This window comes from Chelonoidis abingdonii, chromosome 3 (assembly GCF_003597395.2).
Source record: "Chelonoidis abingdonii isolate Lonesome George chromosome 3, CheloAbing_2.0, whole genome shotgun sequence".
In the NCBI taxonomy this organism is placed as follows: domain Eukaryota; kingdom Metazoa; phylum Chordata; order Testudines; family Testudinidae; genus Chelonoidis; species Chelonoidis abingdonii.
The window spans coordinates 192,997,405-193,016,599 of NC_133771.1; the positions used below are offsets into that span (position 1 = coordinate 192,997,405).

Here is a 19,195-nt window from a genome sequence, read left to right on the forward strand (position 1 = left end):
CTAAGGGAAAAATCTTCCGGCCAATGTACATGTGCATGTGCACACACCTGATTGGAATCAACGTGAACAAGCAATCGAAGAAGAAACACTATTTCACTAGGAGGGTGGTGAAGCCCTGAAATGGGTTATCTAGGGAGGTGGTGGAATCTCCATCCTTAGAGGTTTTTAAGGCCCAGCTTTACAAAAGACTTGGCTGGGATGATTTAGTTGGTATAGGTCCTGCTGTGAGCAGGGGATTCGACTAGATGACCTCTTGAGGTCTCTTGCAACCCTAATATTCTGTGATATGTGGCATGCCTGTATGAAAGAAGGTACTACAGAAGGGACAGTGGGACAGATGGAATATCCACACCTTCCGCCTTGATGCCTGGCCCTATCAGGAAGTGTGTCGCCATATGTTCTATGCTTTTCCAGGGATACCTGGGCAGGAGGAGCCCAAAAGTCTGTTTAGTCTGCAGAAGAGAAGAATTAGGGGGGATTTGATAGCTACTTTCAACTACCTGAAAGGGGGTTCCAAAGAGGATGGATCTAGACAGTTCTCAGTGGTACCTGATGAGAGAACAAGGAGTAATGGTCTCAAGTTGCAGTGGGGGAGGTTTAGGCTGGATATTAGGAAAAACTTTTTCACTCAGAGTGGTGAAGCACTGGCATGCTGTCTGAGGCACTGTTCTTAAGCTTAGGTCTCTGCCTAAGCAGTGGGAGCTGCCATAAGCTGGAAAGAGTATGGTCACCTCCTCACACTTTTCAAACCAGTCATACTGAAATATGGCAATCTGGGGATGTTAGAAAGCTGATCCGATCTATTGCCTCCAGATAAAGGGAAGAACCTAGAAGATGTAAAAGGAAATTTAGTTCGATAGTTTTCTGTTTGGTAAGAACTCACTTATCAACAGACATAGTTGGGAAACCCATATGTCTTTATAGTTGTAGTTGTGAAATCCTCACTTCTGTATTGTTTTGCCATTATAGTTCCCACTTTGCTATTCTTTATTTGCATGGTCTCTATCTGGTTCTGTGATTGTTTCTGTCTGCTGTATAATTCCTTTAGCTGGGTGTAAACTAAGTAAGGTGGTGGGATATAATTAGTTAGCGAATCATGTTACACAGTATGTTAGGATTGGTTAGGTAAATTTCAGTAAAATGATTGGTTAAGGTATAGCTGAGAATATTACTATATAAATTAGGGGCAAACAGGAAGTAAGCTGGGATTCGAAAATAAGGAAAAAGGAACTTGGATTTAAGCTTGCTGCAAGTTCAGCCCAATAAACATCGAATTGTTTGCACCTTTGGGTATTGTTGTTCTCTGTTCAGGCGAGAAGGACCAGGGAAGTGGGAAGGTGAAGGAATAAGTCCTCTAAGATAGTATTTTTCAATTAACCTCAAACAAATACTGTACTGCAATCTCTTTATCATGAAAGTACACCTTACAAATGTAGAATTTTTTTGTTACATAACTGCACTCAAAAACAATACAGTGTAAAACTTTAGAGCCTACAAGTCCACTCGGGCCTACTTCTTGTTCAGCCAACCGTTAAGACAAACAAGTTTCTTTACATTTATGGCAGATAATGCTGCCCGCTTCTTAGTTACAATGTCACCTGAAAGTGAGAACAGGGGTTTGCATGGTACTTTTGTAGCAAGCATTGAAGGGTATTTACGTACCAGATACACTAAACATTTGTATGCTCCTTCATGCTTCAGCCCCCATTCCAGAGGACATGCTTCCATGCTGATGATGCTCTTTAAAATAAATAATGTGTTAATTAAATTCATGACTGAATTCCTTGGGGGAGAACTGTATGTCTCCTGCTCTGTTTTACCCACATTCTGCCATATATTTCATGTTATAGCAGTCTCGGATGATGACTCAACTCATGTTTTGTGTACAGAAAAGGACCTGGGGATTATAGTGGACGAAAAGCGGGATATGAGTCAACACAGTGTGCCCTTGTTGCCAAGAAGGCTAATGGCACATTGGGCTGCTTTAGTAGAAGCACTGCCAGCAGATTGAGAGAAGTGATTATTCCCCTCTATTAGGCACTGGTGAGACTACATCTGGAGTACTGCATCCAGTTTTGGGCCCCCCACTACAGAAAGGATGTAGACAAACTGGAGAGAGTCCAACGGAAAGCAGTACAAATGATTAGGGGACTGGGGCACATGACTTTTGAGCAGAGGCTGAAGGAACTGGGCTTATTCAGTCTGCAAAAGAGAAGAGTGAGGGGGGATTTGATAGTAGCCTTCAACTATTTGAAGAGGGGTTCCAAAGAGGATGAAACTAGGCCGTTCTCAGTGGTGGCAGATGACAGAACAAGGAGCAATGGTCTCAAGATGCAGTGGGGGAGGTCTAGGTTGGATATTAGGAAAAACTATTTCAATAGGAGGGTGGTGAAGCACTGGAATGGGTTACCTAGGGAGGTGGTGGAATCTCCATCCTTAGAGGTTTTTAAGGTCAGGCTTGACAAAGCCCTGGCTGGGATGATTTAGTTGAGGTTGTTCCTGATTTGAGCAGGGGGTTGGACTAGATGACCTCCTTAGGTCTTTTCCAACCCTAATCTTCTATGTTGTTCATTTTAAGAACACTTTCACTGCAGATACGACAAATTGCAAAGAAGATACCAACGTGAGATTTTTAAGGATAGATACAACTCTCAACTCAAGCTTTAAGAATCTGAAGTGCCTTCCAAAATCTGAAAGGGATGAGGTGTGCAGCGTGTTTTCAGAAGTTTTAAAAAAGCAACAATCCAATGCAGAAATTATAACCCAAACCACCAAAAAAGAAAATCAATCTTCTGCTGGTGGCATCTGACTTAGATGATGAAAACGAACATGCATTGGTCTGCACTGCTTTCAATCATTATCGAGCAGAACCTGTCATCAGCACAGACATATGTCCTCTGGAATGGTGGTTGAAGCATGAAGGGATATATGAATCTTTAGTATCTGTCATGTAAATATCTTGCAACGCCGGCTACAATAGTGCCATGCGAATGCCTGTTCTCACTTTCAAATGACACTGTAAACAAGCAGCAGGTGGCATTATCGCCTGCAAATGTAAACAAACTTGTTTCTCTGAGCAATTGGCTGAAAAAGAAGTAGGACTGAGTGGATTTGTAGGCTTTAAAGATTTATATTTTTTTATTTTTGAATGCAGGTTTTTTTGTACATAAAATTCTACATTTGTAAGTTCAACTTTCATGATAAAGAGATTGCATTACAGTACTTGTAAAGGAGGAATTGAAAAGTACTCTTTCTTTTGTTTTTTTAAAGTTCAAATATTTGTAATAAAAAATAAATATGAAGTGAGCAATGTCCATTTTGTATTCTGTGTTGTAATTGAAAACAATATATTTGAAAATGTAGAAAACATTCAAAAATATTTAAATAAATGGTGTTCTATTACTGTTTCACAACGGGATCAATCGCACCATTAATCACAATTAATTTTTTTAATTGATATCCTTAATAAAAATGTGTTACAGATCATCATATGATCCATGTCTCCTAATCTGAAAATGACTCTCTCAGATTCACCTTGATACTACTATATTTGTACCAGATAATTAACTGATACTAATTTAGTTCAGCTTTACCTTTACAGTTCATGTCAGACTTTCCAACCCTAGCCTTTATTTATGCAGGTACAAATAATTACAGTAACTCCTCACTTAAAGTCACATAATGTTGTTTCGTTGTTATGTTGCTGATCAATTACAGAACATGCTTGTTTAAAGTTGTGCAGTGCTCCCTTATAATGCTGTTTGGCAACCACCTGCTTTGACCACTGCTTACAGAAAGAGCAGCCCATTGGAGCTAGCTGTGGGGGGCTTGGAACCAGGGTAGACCAGCAGCCCCCCCCCCCATCAGCTCCCTGGCTCCCCTGAGTTCCCTGTGCAGCAGCTGCCCAGCAGGCTATCAATTGCGTGGCACTTCAGCTGTCCCTCCCCCCACTGCCATGTGCTGCTCGAGGGAACCTTCTGCTTGCTGGAGGGGAGGAGGAAGGCTAATGTCAGAATGTCCCCCGCTCCCCCATCTCCATGGGAGTGGGGGGGAAGGGGACAGGACAGGGCTCAGAATGGAGGACTTGCAGGCAGCAGCTGCTGTCTCAACTTTCTGATCTACTTAGAAAGGCACTGTACTTAGAGTAGGGTCAGTGTACTTAAAGGGGCAATGTGTGTCCCTCTCGCTCTCTCACACACTGTGTGTCTGTCTCTCTCTGCCATGCTGTCTCCCCTCCCTCCATTCCTGCTGCTTTATAGCGTGTGAGGCTACATTAACAACGTGTTAACTCTTGAGGGCTCAGCCAAGTGCTAGTTCATCATTTAGCAGTAAGGCATTCCCTGGGAAATATCCCACCCTCTGACTTCACCACCTCAACCAAGCTTCACAATCATCATTGCTGTGTACAGTATTAAATTGTTTGTTTAAAACTTTTACTGTGTGTGTAGGTGTATCTATCTATCTCTATATATAAAATTGTCTTTTGTCTGGCAAAAAAAAACAACCTTTCCATGGAACCTAACCCTCCATTTACATTAATTTTTACGGGGAAATTGGATTCGCTTAACATCATTTTACTTAAAGTACAATTTTTCAGGAACATAACTACAACATTAAGCAAGGAATTACTGTATGAGCACAGTTTAGCAGGTGCAGCAAAGATGATTGACAATTTTAAGGCCGTAATCCTGATTTGTAGGTTACAATGCCAAAATGGAGGCCTGGTGAGAGTCAGAGTAAAAAGCTGGGCCTTATTTCACAGATATCAAAATAAACATCAAGTGATTGTTATCCTATGAAAATGTGTTATTCCATTACTATTATATCTTAAATGTACAACAGAATTTCACCTACATCTTATTTTGCTCATTATTTTATACTTTGCTAGTCAATGTCCTGTCATATCCACACCAGCTAGGTAAACCCAGACCTTGCATTTAATTCTAATGTGCACATTAAAGGTCAGTTTCATTTCCATTATTTATTTAAGGCCACGACTCTGAACGCTTTATTCCCATTGGTGAGCAATTACTCAAGTAAGTAATCCCACTGAAGTCAATTAGATAAATTCATGAAGAATAGTCTATCAGTGGTTATTAGCCAGGATGGGAAGGGATGGTGTCCCTAGCCTCGGTTTGCCAGAAGTTGGGAATGATGATTATCTGTTCTGTTCATTCCCTCTGAAGCAGATGGACCTTTGATCTGACCCACTATGGTCGTTCTAATGGGATTACTTATGTAAGTAAATATTTATCAATAGGATTAAAGGGTTCATAATTTGGCCATAAAATTTTTTAAAGATACACACTTTCTATAGTTTGCATTTGAAATTTTGATTATAGAGAATGCATAAGGGAGTTCAGTTATTTAGTTTGAACTGAACTAAAATCAAGCGCACAAATAGGCAGCTTAGATGCAAATATTTTCTTTTAAAAGAATATGTTATAACACTTTTTCTTCTAAAGTAAAATTATTGGTTGGTAGTTAAACAAATTTTATGAAAGAGGGAAATATAATGCACTTTTCACTTTAGAACATCAAGAAAACTAAATAAAACTAATTAATGTTAATAAAACAACAAGAAATGCTAAAAATTAAGGATGCTCCAACAATATTAACTCATTCATGCTGTTTGAGTCATATTAAGCATTCCAATTTGTCTTACTAAATGTAAACCATAATACATTAAGACAAAGATACTTTGTTATTTATTTATACCATAAAATATACAGAATTTGCAGTGTTACCACCTTAATATTGTTAAAGCAACATTAACACTGTTGGAATTTCCTAATTTCAGTTAATGCTGTATTAAAAAACAAATTGTGTAATATAGTAAAAAAACATGTAAAGAAACATATTTAAAAACTTACCTGAACTGCGCAGCCAAGTAAGAGTAAAAGTAGTTTTTTAATTTCTTCAGTTCCCGGCTCTAAAATAAAATAAATTATTGTGGGTGCAAGTAACTGTTCAGATATGATTTCAAATCTGAGCTTTCTTTATGAAAAGATCTTTTACTGAATTGCACATTTTATTTATCACCATTATTTTTATACAATTGAACATTTTGGCTTAGTTCAGAATAATGATGAGGGAACGTATGTCAAAGTTTTCAGCTCCTTGTTCCTCTGTCTTAAAAGTAACTTTCAGCACACACACATACTTTATTACTCACAAGTAGGTTAAAAAAATAAGAGGAGGTTACTTACTGTAACTGGAGGTCCTTTCAGATGTGAGGTCTTTTGAGATGTGTGGTCCCTATTTGGATTCCAGACATGTCTGCGAACATGCACCACATGCCAGAGCTGTTTGTAGTAGTGTCCGTTGATCCGCACATGCATTGGCCACGTGCTGTGTTCAAGGCTTTAAGAGGCTGTCCAGGTCATCACTATTACAGGTCCCTCTTACCAGCATGCAATGGAGCCCAAAGCAGAGGTGATGGAAGGCGGATATTGGAATCCAAATAGGAACAGCCCACACATCTTGAAGAACCTTCAATTACATTAAGTATCCTCCTCTTCTTCTTTGAGTGATGGTCCCTATATGGATTCCAGACATGAGTGATTAGCGAACAGTGTTCAGCATGGAGATGGGTGGAAGGACTCACAAGAAGTTAGTCTATAGGATGGCACAGCTGACTGCTGCATCCACCACCACTGCTGCAGTGATGGCATAGCGAGTGGTAAAGGCGTGGACAGAGATCCACGTGTCTGCTTTACAAATTTCCTGCCATGAAATGTCTACAAGGAAGGCAGACGTGGCAGAATGTGCCCGCGTGGAGTGGACTACTGACACCTGGAGGTGAAGAAACGTGAGAGAGGGTACTTGGAGGAGAGGGCATGGCCCCGGCAGTGTTCTGTGATGGTGAGGAAGAGCCTGGGTGAGACATAGAAGACGTGGGTCCACTGGAGATAAAAGGCCAGTGCCTGGTGGACATTGAGAGAATGCAGTGTTTTCGCTCTGGGGGAGATGTGCGGTTTGGGGTAGAAGATCGGAAGGTGGATGCACTGTTTGAGGTAGAATGGAGAGGCCACTTTGCAGAGAGATTTGGGGTGCAGACACAGGGAGACTTTGTCTTTGTGGAAGACAGTAAAGGGTGGGTCGGCCAGCATGGCCTCCAGCTTGCTAACCTGTCTGCTGAGGTGATGGCCACTAAGACGATCACCTTCATGGAGAGGTGAGCAAGAGAGCAAGTTGCGAGAGGTTCAAAGGGCAGCTTAGGGAGGGCAGATAGGATGAGATTCAGATCCAAAGCGTGGGTAGGAATCCATACCGATGGGAAGGCATTGAGTATGCCATGCAGGAGGAGGGCAGTGGTCGGGTGAGTGAAGACCAAGGAGCTGTAAACGGGGTGGGGGAGGGAGGCACTCAGCACCACCAGGTGGACACAGATGGAGGAGGGGGTAAGGCGGATCCATCTTAAGGTGGAGAAGGTAATCCAGGAGGATGGAAATGGAGATGTAGTTCAGAGGGTAGTGGTGGCGGTGCACCTCGGCAATGAAATGTCACCATTTTGCTTGGTAGCAGGCTCTGGAAGACTGCTGTCTGCTGTGTGTGAGGATGTTGAGCATGAGTATGGAACATGCTTTGCCTACACACAAACCGCAGGCAAATACCAAGCCATAAGAAGGAGCAGCTTTGGGTTGGAGTGCCACAGGCAACTTTACACCTGTGTGAAGAGATCCAGGAGGAGGGGAAGGCAGATCCGGGTGTGAGCAGAAAGGTGGAAGAGATCAGTGAAACAATACTGACAAGGCCAGGAAGGGGCTATCGGAATGACCATCGTGCGGTCCTGCCATACTGTGCTCAAGAAGTGTGCAGGACTTGAGCACAGTGTGGCAGGAGCAGGAGAATGGGTGGGAAGGCATAGCGTAGTTTGGTGGTTCAGGGCAGGAGAAGGGCATCGCCCTGAGAGCCCAGCACAAGGCTTCCTCTGGAGCAGAAGAGGGGAAGTTTGTGGTTTGCGGCAGTTACAAAGACGCCCCAGTGCAGCATGCCCCACTGGAAACAGACTGAGCAAAGTGTGAGGCTATGGAGCTCCCACAAGTGATTCACACAGAAGGACCTGCTGAATGTGTTCACCAGGGAGTTGTTGGTGCCCGGGAGATGCATGGCGTGGAGGGTGAACCCATGCCTGAGGCACCAGTTTTAGAGGAGAATGGCCTCTGCACAGAGGGAGGAGGACCAGGCACTGCCCTGCTTGTTGATATACACAACTGCTGTCATGTTGTCGGACGGCAGCTGAATGTGCCGGGATCTGGTGAGGGGCAGGAACATCCAGCAGAAAAGCCGGGCAGCCCATACTTCCAGCATGTTGATGTACATCCAAACCTCTTGCAGAATCCAGTGGCCCTGTGCCATATGACCCTCCAGATGACATCTCACCCAGTGAGGGAGGCATCCATGGTAAGATTGGTGTGGGCAGTGGGAGGAACGAACAGAGTGCTGGCTAAGTGGTCCCTCATGTGAGGGAAGCCAGCTTGCCCAAGTGGTCCAGTTGCAGCATGCAGATTGACTGGAGCCACAGTTGTAGGCAGTGCATATGCAGGTGTTATGGAGATGCAGGCTGCCATGTGGTCCAGGAGGGAAAGGCACTGGCAGATATGCATATGCTGTTTGTGGCGTTGCTGCGCAATGAAAAAGGAATCATAGATTATTAGGGTTGGAAGGGACCTCAGGAGATCATCTAGTCCAACCCCCTGCTCAAAGCAGGACCAATCCCCAAATCCCTAAATGGCCCCCTCAAGGATTGAACACACGACCCTGGGTTTAGCACACCAATGCTCAAACCACTGAGCTATCGCTCCCCACAAAAAATGGCTTGACCCTCAAGAAAATACAGACAAACTCTGATAAACATGAGCATACAGGTGGGGACGAAAACTAATTTGTCCTTGCTGATACAGATGCCCAGGCCGGCAAAGAGAGCACAGAGGGTCTGGACAGAGGAGAGGAAATGGATGCACGACGGTACAACAAGGAGCCAATCGTCCAGGAAACACGGAGTGGCCAAGACAACGCATGTGCTGCGATGACAGCAAAGACCTTTTCAAACACCCAGGGAGCAGTGGTAATACCAAAGGGAAGGACCCGAAACTGGTCATAAGAATGTGCCACTGTGAAATGGAGGAAATTCTGATGAGCTGGGTGGATGTCAACATGGAAATAGGCATCCTTCATATTGAGAGTCGTGAACCAGGCTTGACGAGAGAGGGATGGGCGAATGAGAGGAAGTGTGACCATGTTCAGCAACCGGAGGTCCAGAAGTGGACAATGGCTACCCTGCTTCTTCAGCACAAGGAAATAAGGGGAATAGAACGCACAGCCACAGTAATGGCAAGGAATTAATTCTATGGTGCCCTTCTGGAGAAGGGTGTTCTCTTCATCTCAGAGGAAGTTGTGGTGGGAAGGATCCCCATGGCCACCAAGGGGTGGATGACGAGGGAAAACCAGAGGAACTCTATCAAATACCCCAGTGGATGATGTCCATCACCCATCAATAGGTGGTAATCTTGCCCCAATTGTGGGCGAGCCAGGCAAGATGGCCCACAAAGATGACCTGAGTCACTGTGGGAGAGGTAGGAAGAGGTTCTCAGGTCTCAAGGGAAGAGTCAAAACAGCTGTTTGAACAGACAGTGTGAGGGAGCCGAGGCAGCAGAAGTGGCAGAGGCGAAATAGCAGGGTTGTTGGATGTGCGGACCGCAGTGAGATGGCTCCCAGAGACATTGAAAGTAGGACTGGTAGGTGGCACGGAAACAATCTTTGTTGCCTGCGGGTCGTGGCCGGGGTAAATACCAAGCAACTGCAAAGTGACACGGGAATCCTTTAAAGAGTGGAGGAATTTGTCTGTCTTGTCACTAAAGAGGGAAGACCCTCAAGAGTGGTCTGGACCTACGTCGGGAAGCCAGAGAATTGGAGCTAGGAATCCTGGCAGAGCATGACTCCGGTTAGTAGAGCGTGGGATGCAGTGTCAGCGACGTCAACTGCAGCTTAGAGAGCCACCTTGGCAACCAGCTTGCCCTCATACAGCAACATCTGGAAATCTTGCTGTTCCTCCACCAAGAGGAAAGCCTGAAACTCCACCAGCTTCAGGTAGGAAAGGAAATTGTATTTTGCCAAAAGGCCTAGTAAGTGGCAATGCAGAACTGGAGGCCCACAGAGGAATAAACTTTGCACCCCAGAAGGTCCAATTTCTTCGCCACCCTGCCCCTCCTCATTCCCCTGAAAGCCTGCTCCTGGCCAAACCAGAAGCCGGAGTGGGACTAGGGAGCTCAGGTTCCTCCACTTGCCTGGGGTAGTGGAGCCCCAAGAGCAGCCCTTGACCCATTTCCCACCCAGGACAGGTGAAGAGTCCTTGGCTCCCCATAGCTGCCGACCCAGCTCCAGCTGGGGGGCGGGGGGCGAGGCATTGAAGCCGCGCTATGGTAAGAGCAGCCCAGGCAGCAGCGGGAAGCCACAGACCTGCCACCTGCCCTGGGTGGGGGTCCTGAGGGAGGGGACACAATCTGGGAGCTGCTCTTGGGCCTCCTACTCTGGGCAGATGGAGGGTCCGTGGCTCCCCACAGCTGCCTGGGCTCCAGCTGCTGGCTTTGGCCTCCCCCATTCCGGCGACCCTGAGGGGGGGTGGCCTTGAAGTGTTGCTCGCGGGAGCATTCAGTCACTGCATGGATCACAAGTGAATTGGGTGGTGGATGGGGTAAACAGGAAGTCTGTACCCTGAAATCAGATGAAGTAGCAGCATTCAGCACACTTCGTAGTAGGGATATTGGAAGCTGGGGTGTGCCAAACTGCTTGGGCCAGTTGGAGGATGGCCTCGTGGATAGGGAGGACAGTCCGGGAGGGTCGCAGCAGTTGCAGAACATCCTGGAACTAGTTTTGTGCATCCTGGACCTCCACCAGGAGGTTGAGAGCCACAACCACTCACCAAAGCAGGTCCTGGTATTGGCTATGGTTGTCTGAAGGGTAGAAGAAAGGAGACATAAGCGCATCGTCTGGGGACAATGAGGCCCCAGTGGGGACTGCCAGTGCCAGTGGAATGGGAAATTCCTGCAATTCTTCATAAATGGAGGATGGTGCAGTGTGGTGGTAGCAGAAGCACCCCGCAGTCCCGTTAGAGGCTGAGGCAGACCAATAGGCTCAAGCATATGTGCTGCTGGGCATCAGTGGACCCCAAGGAGAGCAGAAAAACACATTGGCAGAAGATCCGTATGTGAGCAGAAAGGGGAGCTGTTGCCAAGAATCCAGGCTGTAGGTGAGCAGGTGAGAATGAGGGGTCTGGCTCAGAAATCCTCTCAGACTCTGAGGACAGGTCCAGCAGAAGCAGGGCCATCGGTACTGGCTATGCTGTTGGTGCAAAGCGAGACAGTGCAGGGCACTGCTCCGGGAGGAGTAGGAGAGGTTCATTTGCCAGAGATTTAAGCCTAAGGCATCCCTGGAAACAGGGGGAGTCAGCATATGTAAATGCAACTCCTGGAGTCCCTGTCAGACTAGTAAGGCCCATAAGGGTGGAGTGAGGTGAAAGATACCTCCCTGCTGTGTTCAGAAGAGGTACTTTTCCATTAAAGGGAAAACTATGTACACTGATGGCACTGACGGACACTTGGATCTATTCCTGGCTGCTGTCCTCAATCCACAAATTGTCCAGACAATGGCAACATATGGACTCCCATCCTATTTACATTTACAGTTACTACTTGTAAGCATTCTAGCCAAAGTTTTCAAATTAGGGTGTCTAAATCTAGACACCTTAAGTCTCTATTTATACACTTAAATAAGTGGTCTCACTTTGAAGTGTGCTACTCAAGCATATTTCACACTACAGTAAATTGAAACTGGATTTTCAGACCCACACCTCTGAAAATCAGACCACTTATTTAGGTACACAAGTTTGATATCTATTGTATGTTCAAGAGGTCAACGTAAGTCAGTGCAATTAAAAAAAAAAAAAAAAAATCACAAAAACAATTAGGATCTCCCATAAATTAAAAATATGTATTTTACTGTGGGTCCATTATTTCAGTTAAAAATTGCAGTTGGCAGAAACTGCCTCATTCCTGTGGAGTCCAACGTTTTTTCTATTTAATTAATCCTGCCAGGAGAACAATCAATCTGCAAATAAACATACAGCAATCTCATTCTATTACATTTTCCCCATCTATATTAAGGCAACATTTTCATGCGTATATTGGGATGCTTTGGCTTTCATACTTTGTATTTTGAAATGCTAGGCTGTCATGTGCAAACATGTTTTTTTTACAATATGTTTAATATGAATGCTGGCTATTATTCCCTCGTGCATATCTTGCAGGAAGAGATTTCAGGTTTTCCCTAAAATACCCCACTGAGTGCACATAATTTTCAATGGATCCAACTCAAGACAGGATTTTAGTGTTCTACCATTAGAAATATGCCATTATAATAAGGAAGTAACAGAAGAACACAATATTGTCATGCTGGATCATGCGAGTGGTCCATCAAGTCTAACATCCTATCTTCCAACAGCAGTCTGTACAAGATACTTCAAAGAAAGGTGTATAAAACAATTCAATACACTGTTATTGGAGAATTTCTCCCCCAGGGAAAGTTTCCTCATAAAACTCAAAAGTTAGGGACTAGTATGGCCTGAAGCGTGAGGGTTAACGCTCTTCCAAAACTCTTGTTTAATCTTTGAATCCAAATAAGCACCCAGTTCTTTTTTGACATCTGATAAGTTCCTGGCATCAGTGATGGTGGCAACAAGTTACACAGGCAGTGAATTAGGAGAAAAAAAAAAAATTCTATTTATCAATTCTGATTTTGTCGCTTTCAAATTTCATTGAATGTTCCCTTGTTCTTTCATTCTGAAATAGGGTGAACAGAAGACCCTGCTTTACCTCTTCTATATCATCCATTATTTATAATGCTCATCTTATTCCTTTCCTCACTAAGATAAACAATCTCAATCTTTTTAATCACTGTTCATGAGATTTTTTCCATCCTCTTATTCTCACTGCCTGTCTCTGAATCACCTCTATTTCTGCTATATAATTTTTGAGAACTGAACACAGGCCTCCAAGTGAGGGCATACCACTGATTTATATTATGGCATTGTACTACTTTCCAAATTATTTTCCAGCCTTTTTCTTATGTATCCTAACATTGTTTTTGCTTTTTTTTAATCACTGCTGCACACAGAGAAGAGCTCTTCATGGAATTTGCCCAGTGATGGCCAAGCCTTTTACCTGAGTTGATAGTTAAATTAGGACCACGTAAGGTATATGAGTAGCTCAAATTACTCACTATAATGTACATTTCACACGGTATTTGTGAACACTGAATTTCATCTCCCATCAGGTTGTCCATATACTTAGCCTAATTAGGTGTGTCTGAAGCTCCTCTCAGCTTTCTCCCATCTTGAGTAACCTAAATAATTTTTTGCCATCTTCAAATTCTGCTACCTCATGCTCATCCCTTTTCCAGATAATAAATATATTAAAGTACAATGAACCTGGTATTTAACTTTGTGATACCATACTGTTAGCCTTTTCCTATTACAAATATTAACCATTTACTCCTATCTTTGTTTTCTCTCTCTTAGCCAGTTTTTGATACATGACAGTACCTGGCCTCTCACATCTGATTTTACTAATATTTAAAAAAATGAAGGATTCAGTCAAACAACTCAGAAGCAATTGTTAAATGATCACTGGCAACAAAAGAAAAAACTAATACAAAGAGATGAGGTCTCTGAAGCAGATCAAAGCAAATCCATGGAATGTTTTGAACTATCACATGCAATAACTGTACAGTCTGTGGTGTTTGAGAATGGCGGGAACATGTTCAGACTTCTTACTACACAAGTGAAAGGAGGCAGAAGTATTCTACATATACTAGAACCTAGGGAGCTGAGACCCTGGCTGTATGTGTACACAGCTCCCAGAAGTGAGCCTCCCAGCTGGGTCAACAGATGTGTGCTAGCATGCTTGCGTCAGTGCTCTAAAAAAAGCTGCATAGACAACAGCTTGAAGTTGCAGCTGGAGCTCAGGTTCTAAACCCTGCCGCACCCCTTGGCTTTAGAGCCTGAGCTGCAACTTCAAAGCACTACCTACACAGCTATTTTCAGAATGTTAGTGAGAGCCCCTCTACCTCAAGGCTGACAACCACGGCTGAGAGACTTGCTTCCATGGGCTATGTGGACATACCCTGAGAGGCCTAGGAGAAGATAGCAGCAACAGTCAAGACTAGAAAAGACAAAGTCACAAATGAGTGGAGGCACAGTACCCAGGAAAATCGGAAATGTTACAGACGTGGCTATACAGACAGATTTACAGATATGGGAAAAGAAAAAAGTTCAGGGTCAAGGATAACGTCAAGGTTATAAACAATGAATTTGACAAGGAAGATAACAGATAGGCAGTTTTGTTTGAGATGGTTCCTCATGCCCAAGAGAAATGATTCCTCCTTCCATGCACTGAAGCATGGCATGGAAAAGATTAAAAAGACAGTTATAGTTTAATATAAATCCCAATGGGAGCATGTCTATCTCGAGGTTTTAGTTGTTTAATATTTTGTGTTTGTTCATGGTTGACCGTCAGATCTGAGCAGAAGCAATGAAATTCATCATTCTGTAGTCAAGTGTTTGCTAAAATTTTCATCAAGCCGTCTGGTGTGGCTCATTCCTACCTGAGCTACATTTTCAATGAGCTAACTACAAATTTTAAAAAATGAAATTAAAAAAAATACAAAAACTTACCAGAAAAAGGATTTCTGCCAATTATTAAGACATTTGGCAAAGACATCATGATCAACTGCTGCAAAGTCTCCTGTGGAAATTGATAAAATTAATATTTTTAATTCATCTGTACTGAATCAAGTCAAACATCAAATGCTAATCACACTGAAACTGAAGTCAGTGAAATAGGAGTAGCTTCAAAATAATATATATCTTAATTCAAACTCATTCACACATATTCTAGATTTAACTGTTTGGGCTTTGTAAAAACCTTAAAGCCTTGCCTCAATTCTACAAAAGCTTTGTTCTCTTTCTGGTGGCTGCAGAACTGGTGTAACTGGGCACTGAAGGATCATCCCAGTATAGTGAAATCCTCTAGTGGCACAGAGCCAGCAAACAGATCCTAGGCCAACTACAGACCCTGAATCAAAGGAAGAATGCAGTGTAAAAAAAAAAAAGCCTTTTAAAATTAGCTGATATTTACAGTCCTATTAATAGACTATTGATAAATGTATTTATTTTATACTTTATTTATACTGTAAGAAATGAAAATTACAAATATTGGTCATTCCACTTTCTACTAGCTATTCTTTCGCTTATATATGTTTTAAGAGAGAGTTATGTAGGTATTAAGTGAATCTAAAACAAAATACGCAGGTATTCTTAAAATGCTCAAAACTGTAAGTAAAGTAAACTACCATGAAAGATTCACTTTCCTTTATTACCAAGTACATACTTTTGGAGGCTTACCTGGACGTGTATTTGAGACAATTAACACTATTAACAGCCAGCCATCTGTGTAGCTGTGCTGGTATGATCCTGAGCGCAGAGAGGCGAACTCACTATTTGCACCATGATATTTTTGCCTGGTTTCAAGCAGGGGTAAGACAATCTACACTAGGGAGTGCTATGGCAGAACTACAGAGACAGTGGGTCACTAAAAGCTGTAATCAAGGCAAATCCCCAATCTAAACAGAACCTAATTCTTTTGAGGCAGAGTAGTTTCCTTTCAGAGCCCAGATGTTCATATCACAACAGATGCCACCCCATGTGAAGCTTTGAAGTAACATTTTTTTATTTCTCATTATGGCACAGATTCAATAATACGTACAATACCAATACCCAACACAAAAAATAATACAATATACACACAATATGCAAGTACACTCTAGTGCAGTGATTCTCAAAGTTCTTTTCTTTTTGCGGACTACTTGAAAATTGCTGAGGGTCTTTGCAGATCACTTAATGATCTTTCCAAATGTTGTTTGTACCATTAGCTAACTATTATAAAATTATTATTAAAAAACTTTAATGTTTTTTGTTCTACAAATAAAAGCACACAACTCATATTTTAATATCAGTAGTCTTATCTTTCTAATGCGATGGATGTGCCCTCTATTCCCTACCGCGGCAGCCCCCGAGCTGTGGCTGGGAAGGAGGGAGTCTCTCTCTCTCTCCCCAACTACAGCAGCCCGAGCTGAGGCTGGAAAGGAGGGCCATCTCTCCCCGGCAGCTGCAGCCCTGGAGCTGGGGACAATCGCCTCTTTCCCTGGCTGCCGCAGCCCTGCACACTCCAAATTCCCTCCACCCCCTCTTCTGACCCCATTGCCCCCTCCGACCTACCCCTTACTCCGCCCAAGGCCACCACCTCACCTTACATGTGCATCTTCTCCAGGGTCCAGACACCTAATTAGTGGAGCCACGCATGCATGGCTCCACTAATTAGGTGGGTGGCCCTTCATTTTCTCGAATGGAGCTCACGGACCACAGTTTGAGAACCTCTACTTTAGTGATTAACTGCATGCAAGAGAGCAAATTTAAGAATTAAAATCAGAAATGCTAATTCACTTGATGCAGCAAATCTAAAAATGATGTTTCTGGGGATGGGCCTTGTTTTACAGTTAAGTACCGTAGGAGAGTTTTACACCTGAAAGTGGGATTTCTTGCAAGTATTCTTAGCTATAGCTAAACACTTATGGGTAACAGCTTTCAACACACGGTATAGGGATGAGCAAATTTACAGCTCAACTGATTAAGATTAGAGTAAAACTAAATTAGACCTGTGTTGCATATGCCTTAAGTGAGTTATACAGCAGACAGCAGAAAAAGCAAGGTGTAAACCTCTTAAGTTCCCTCAGTAAAGGACCAACCACTTGATGCAGTTTTATTGATAGTAACAGCTGTTTAAGTTTTTAAAGATCCTGAACTACATGGCCCAGTAAATGTTACAGAAAATATTTAGGTGGTAGTTTTGGCCTACTTAAGTATCAAAAATTTCTGATAAATAATCATGATTTCTGTATATCTGCGATTCTGACAAAAAGACTAAATTCAACAATTTTGCTCTTTTCCCATTAAAAAAGGCTAAAAAACTAAAGGAAACGCAGAAATTTAATTAAATGAAACAAGGACAAAAGATGACAAAGATAATGATACGTGTTACAACTATTACCTGTTGGAGAGACTACCAGACTAAAATTATGTATTTTAAAAAACAACATTTCTTTTTTATATTGCTAACATCTTAAATTAGTCAATCAGAAAGCATTTTAAAAATACCAGGCTGGATCTTTTGGCCACAGCTGAGGAGCACTCAGTTTACATTAGTGCAGACAGATGTAAAGGTGGTGTAATGCTCACCTTTGTACTCTTACAATACAGCTTTGTCTGTCTTGCTTGGCTAGACCCCTTAGCATGAATTAGAGCAGCCTGAAGTGAAAAATTAACTACCATTTTTGGAAACATTGCCAACCATTTGCATAACTTTTCTTTCTTGATTATACAGTCAACTAAACAGGTTTTAACTAGTATGCAACTCTGTTGCATAGAGAACTACAAAGTGGCTGTAATACAACTATAAGTAACTACTATACATCAACTCTCTGTACAGTTGTAGGACAAGGGTAACGTGACTCCTTAAAGATCCTTTGATTTTTTTGGCCAAAACTTTTGTTATACTACTACTAAGCTGCTGCTAAAGCTGTCTATTTCTGCCCCTCTAAAATCTGACAATATGAATGCCATTCCAAGTCCTACTGAGTAGTGTTCAATGAATCATGGGGGCCTAATCACCTCAACTTTAAACAGCAATCAAAGCTTGACCAGAGGTTGACTCTGTTGCTACTTCTTTCCTACAAATACTCTGAAATGGTAACAAGAAGATCAACAATAGGAGGAAACACTACCTGTTGTCAAATATATATATCCTCTTAACCCTCCCCATTCAACACACACACCTGGTAACTTTGAGCAGAAAAGGCCAAATAAAAAAAAACATTGACTATGCTATTGTTATAGAAAAGACACTATAATAGAGAAGAGCTCCAGGCTTTAAAAATTAGAAATTAAAATCAACCAAAATAACCCCAGAAAGATATTTTACAGAACTGTTAACTTTTTTAAACTGTGTTTAAAATCCCTTTGAACCATGACATTAAAATCAATTTCCTGATTAAATTATTTTCATTTATTGTACATACACACTAATTTTGTTATTTCCTACTTGCTGAAGTCATGAGAGACGAATTACTAGCACTAATATTCTTTTAAATATAGAGAATATACTTCCATATAATTCCACAGAAAAGACTGTATCTATGGAACTACTCAGCTACTGACAGACAAAACTAAGACAATTTGGAAAAAAATGTTATATGGGATAATTTTCATTCTCTGAAAGATGTCTACCAGTTTGGGCTATAAAATTATGGAGTATAAAAGTTATAGGACGCACCGCAGCATTAATGGTAAGAATGGAATTTAAAATATTTCACCACAAAAGTACACATGCTTGCACAAAAACAAGGTATCCAATTAAATGTTTTTATTAGACTACAGATACAATATGAATTTAAAAAAAGAAAGATAGATACATGATAGGAATCTTTTCTTTCAAGAATAGTAAGTAGTCATCACCACCTAAAGTCTGAAACTCACTAAATGTAACCTAAGTTATGCACCATCTTCTGTCTCAAGGACAGATTTAGCATTTTATTATCCAGTTTAGCTGTGACCTTACTTAAGGTGTTGTTTTGGCCAGAGATATGCATACATAAAAATGTGTTTTCTCACACAACCTATCTGCTTGTGTTGTGTCTGGGGCCATATTGGCTTACTTTATTAACAAAACTGTACTACTGTTAACACTGCACAACCAATACAGCTATGGAAGAAAGCTGGGTTCTATTGTGCCTCGCTCATCAATAAAATTGTCAATTAAATTCTAATTTCAGAATTTTTATTCATGGTGACGTAAAAGGCAGAAAAAAAACATTGATTTTCAGCAGCTCAGTTCAATTTGATATATTGTTTATTTTTTTAAAAAATCACCCTTTTACTTGTAAGCTGAGCAATGTTGGTTGCTCAGAGCTGCTTGAGTAGGTTGCTGGAAGGATTTTCTTTTCTTTAAAAGAGGAGCAAGGAGCTACTAGATCTGGGACTAGCCTACACGACAAAACTTGAGAAGCTGGATCAGCCCTACAGTGA

At 42.1% G+C, this 19,195-nt stretch overlaps 1 protein-coding gene across 9 annotated transcripts in view; it reads right to left on the bottom strand.

The window, feature by feature from the left end:
• The window catches only part of CCDC88A (coiled-coil domain containing 88A), a 341,661-nt gene that overhangs the window by 241,238 nt on the left and 81,228 nt on the right, over positions 1–19,195 (bottom strand). For all 9 annotated transcript variants that reach the window (XM_032784366.2, XM_032784364.2, XM_032784363.2 and 6 more), the window contains 2 exons: positions 14,732–14,801; positions 5,874–5,932 (listed from right to left, as the gene is read on the bottom strand). In XM_032784366.2, coding sequence (XP_032640257.1) covers positions 5,874–5,932; positions 14,732–14,801 — 129 coding nt within the window. The remainder of the gene's footprint in view (positions 1–5,873; positions 5,933–14,731; positions 14,802–19,195) is intronic.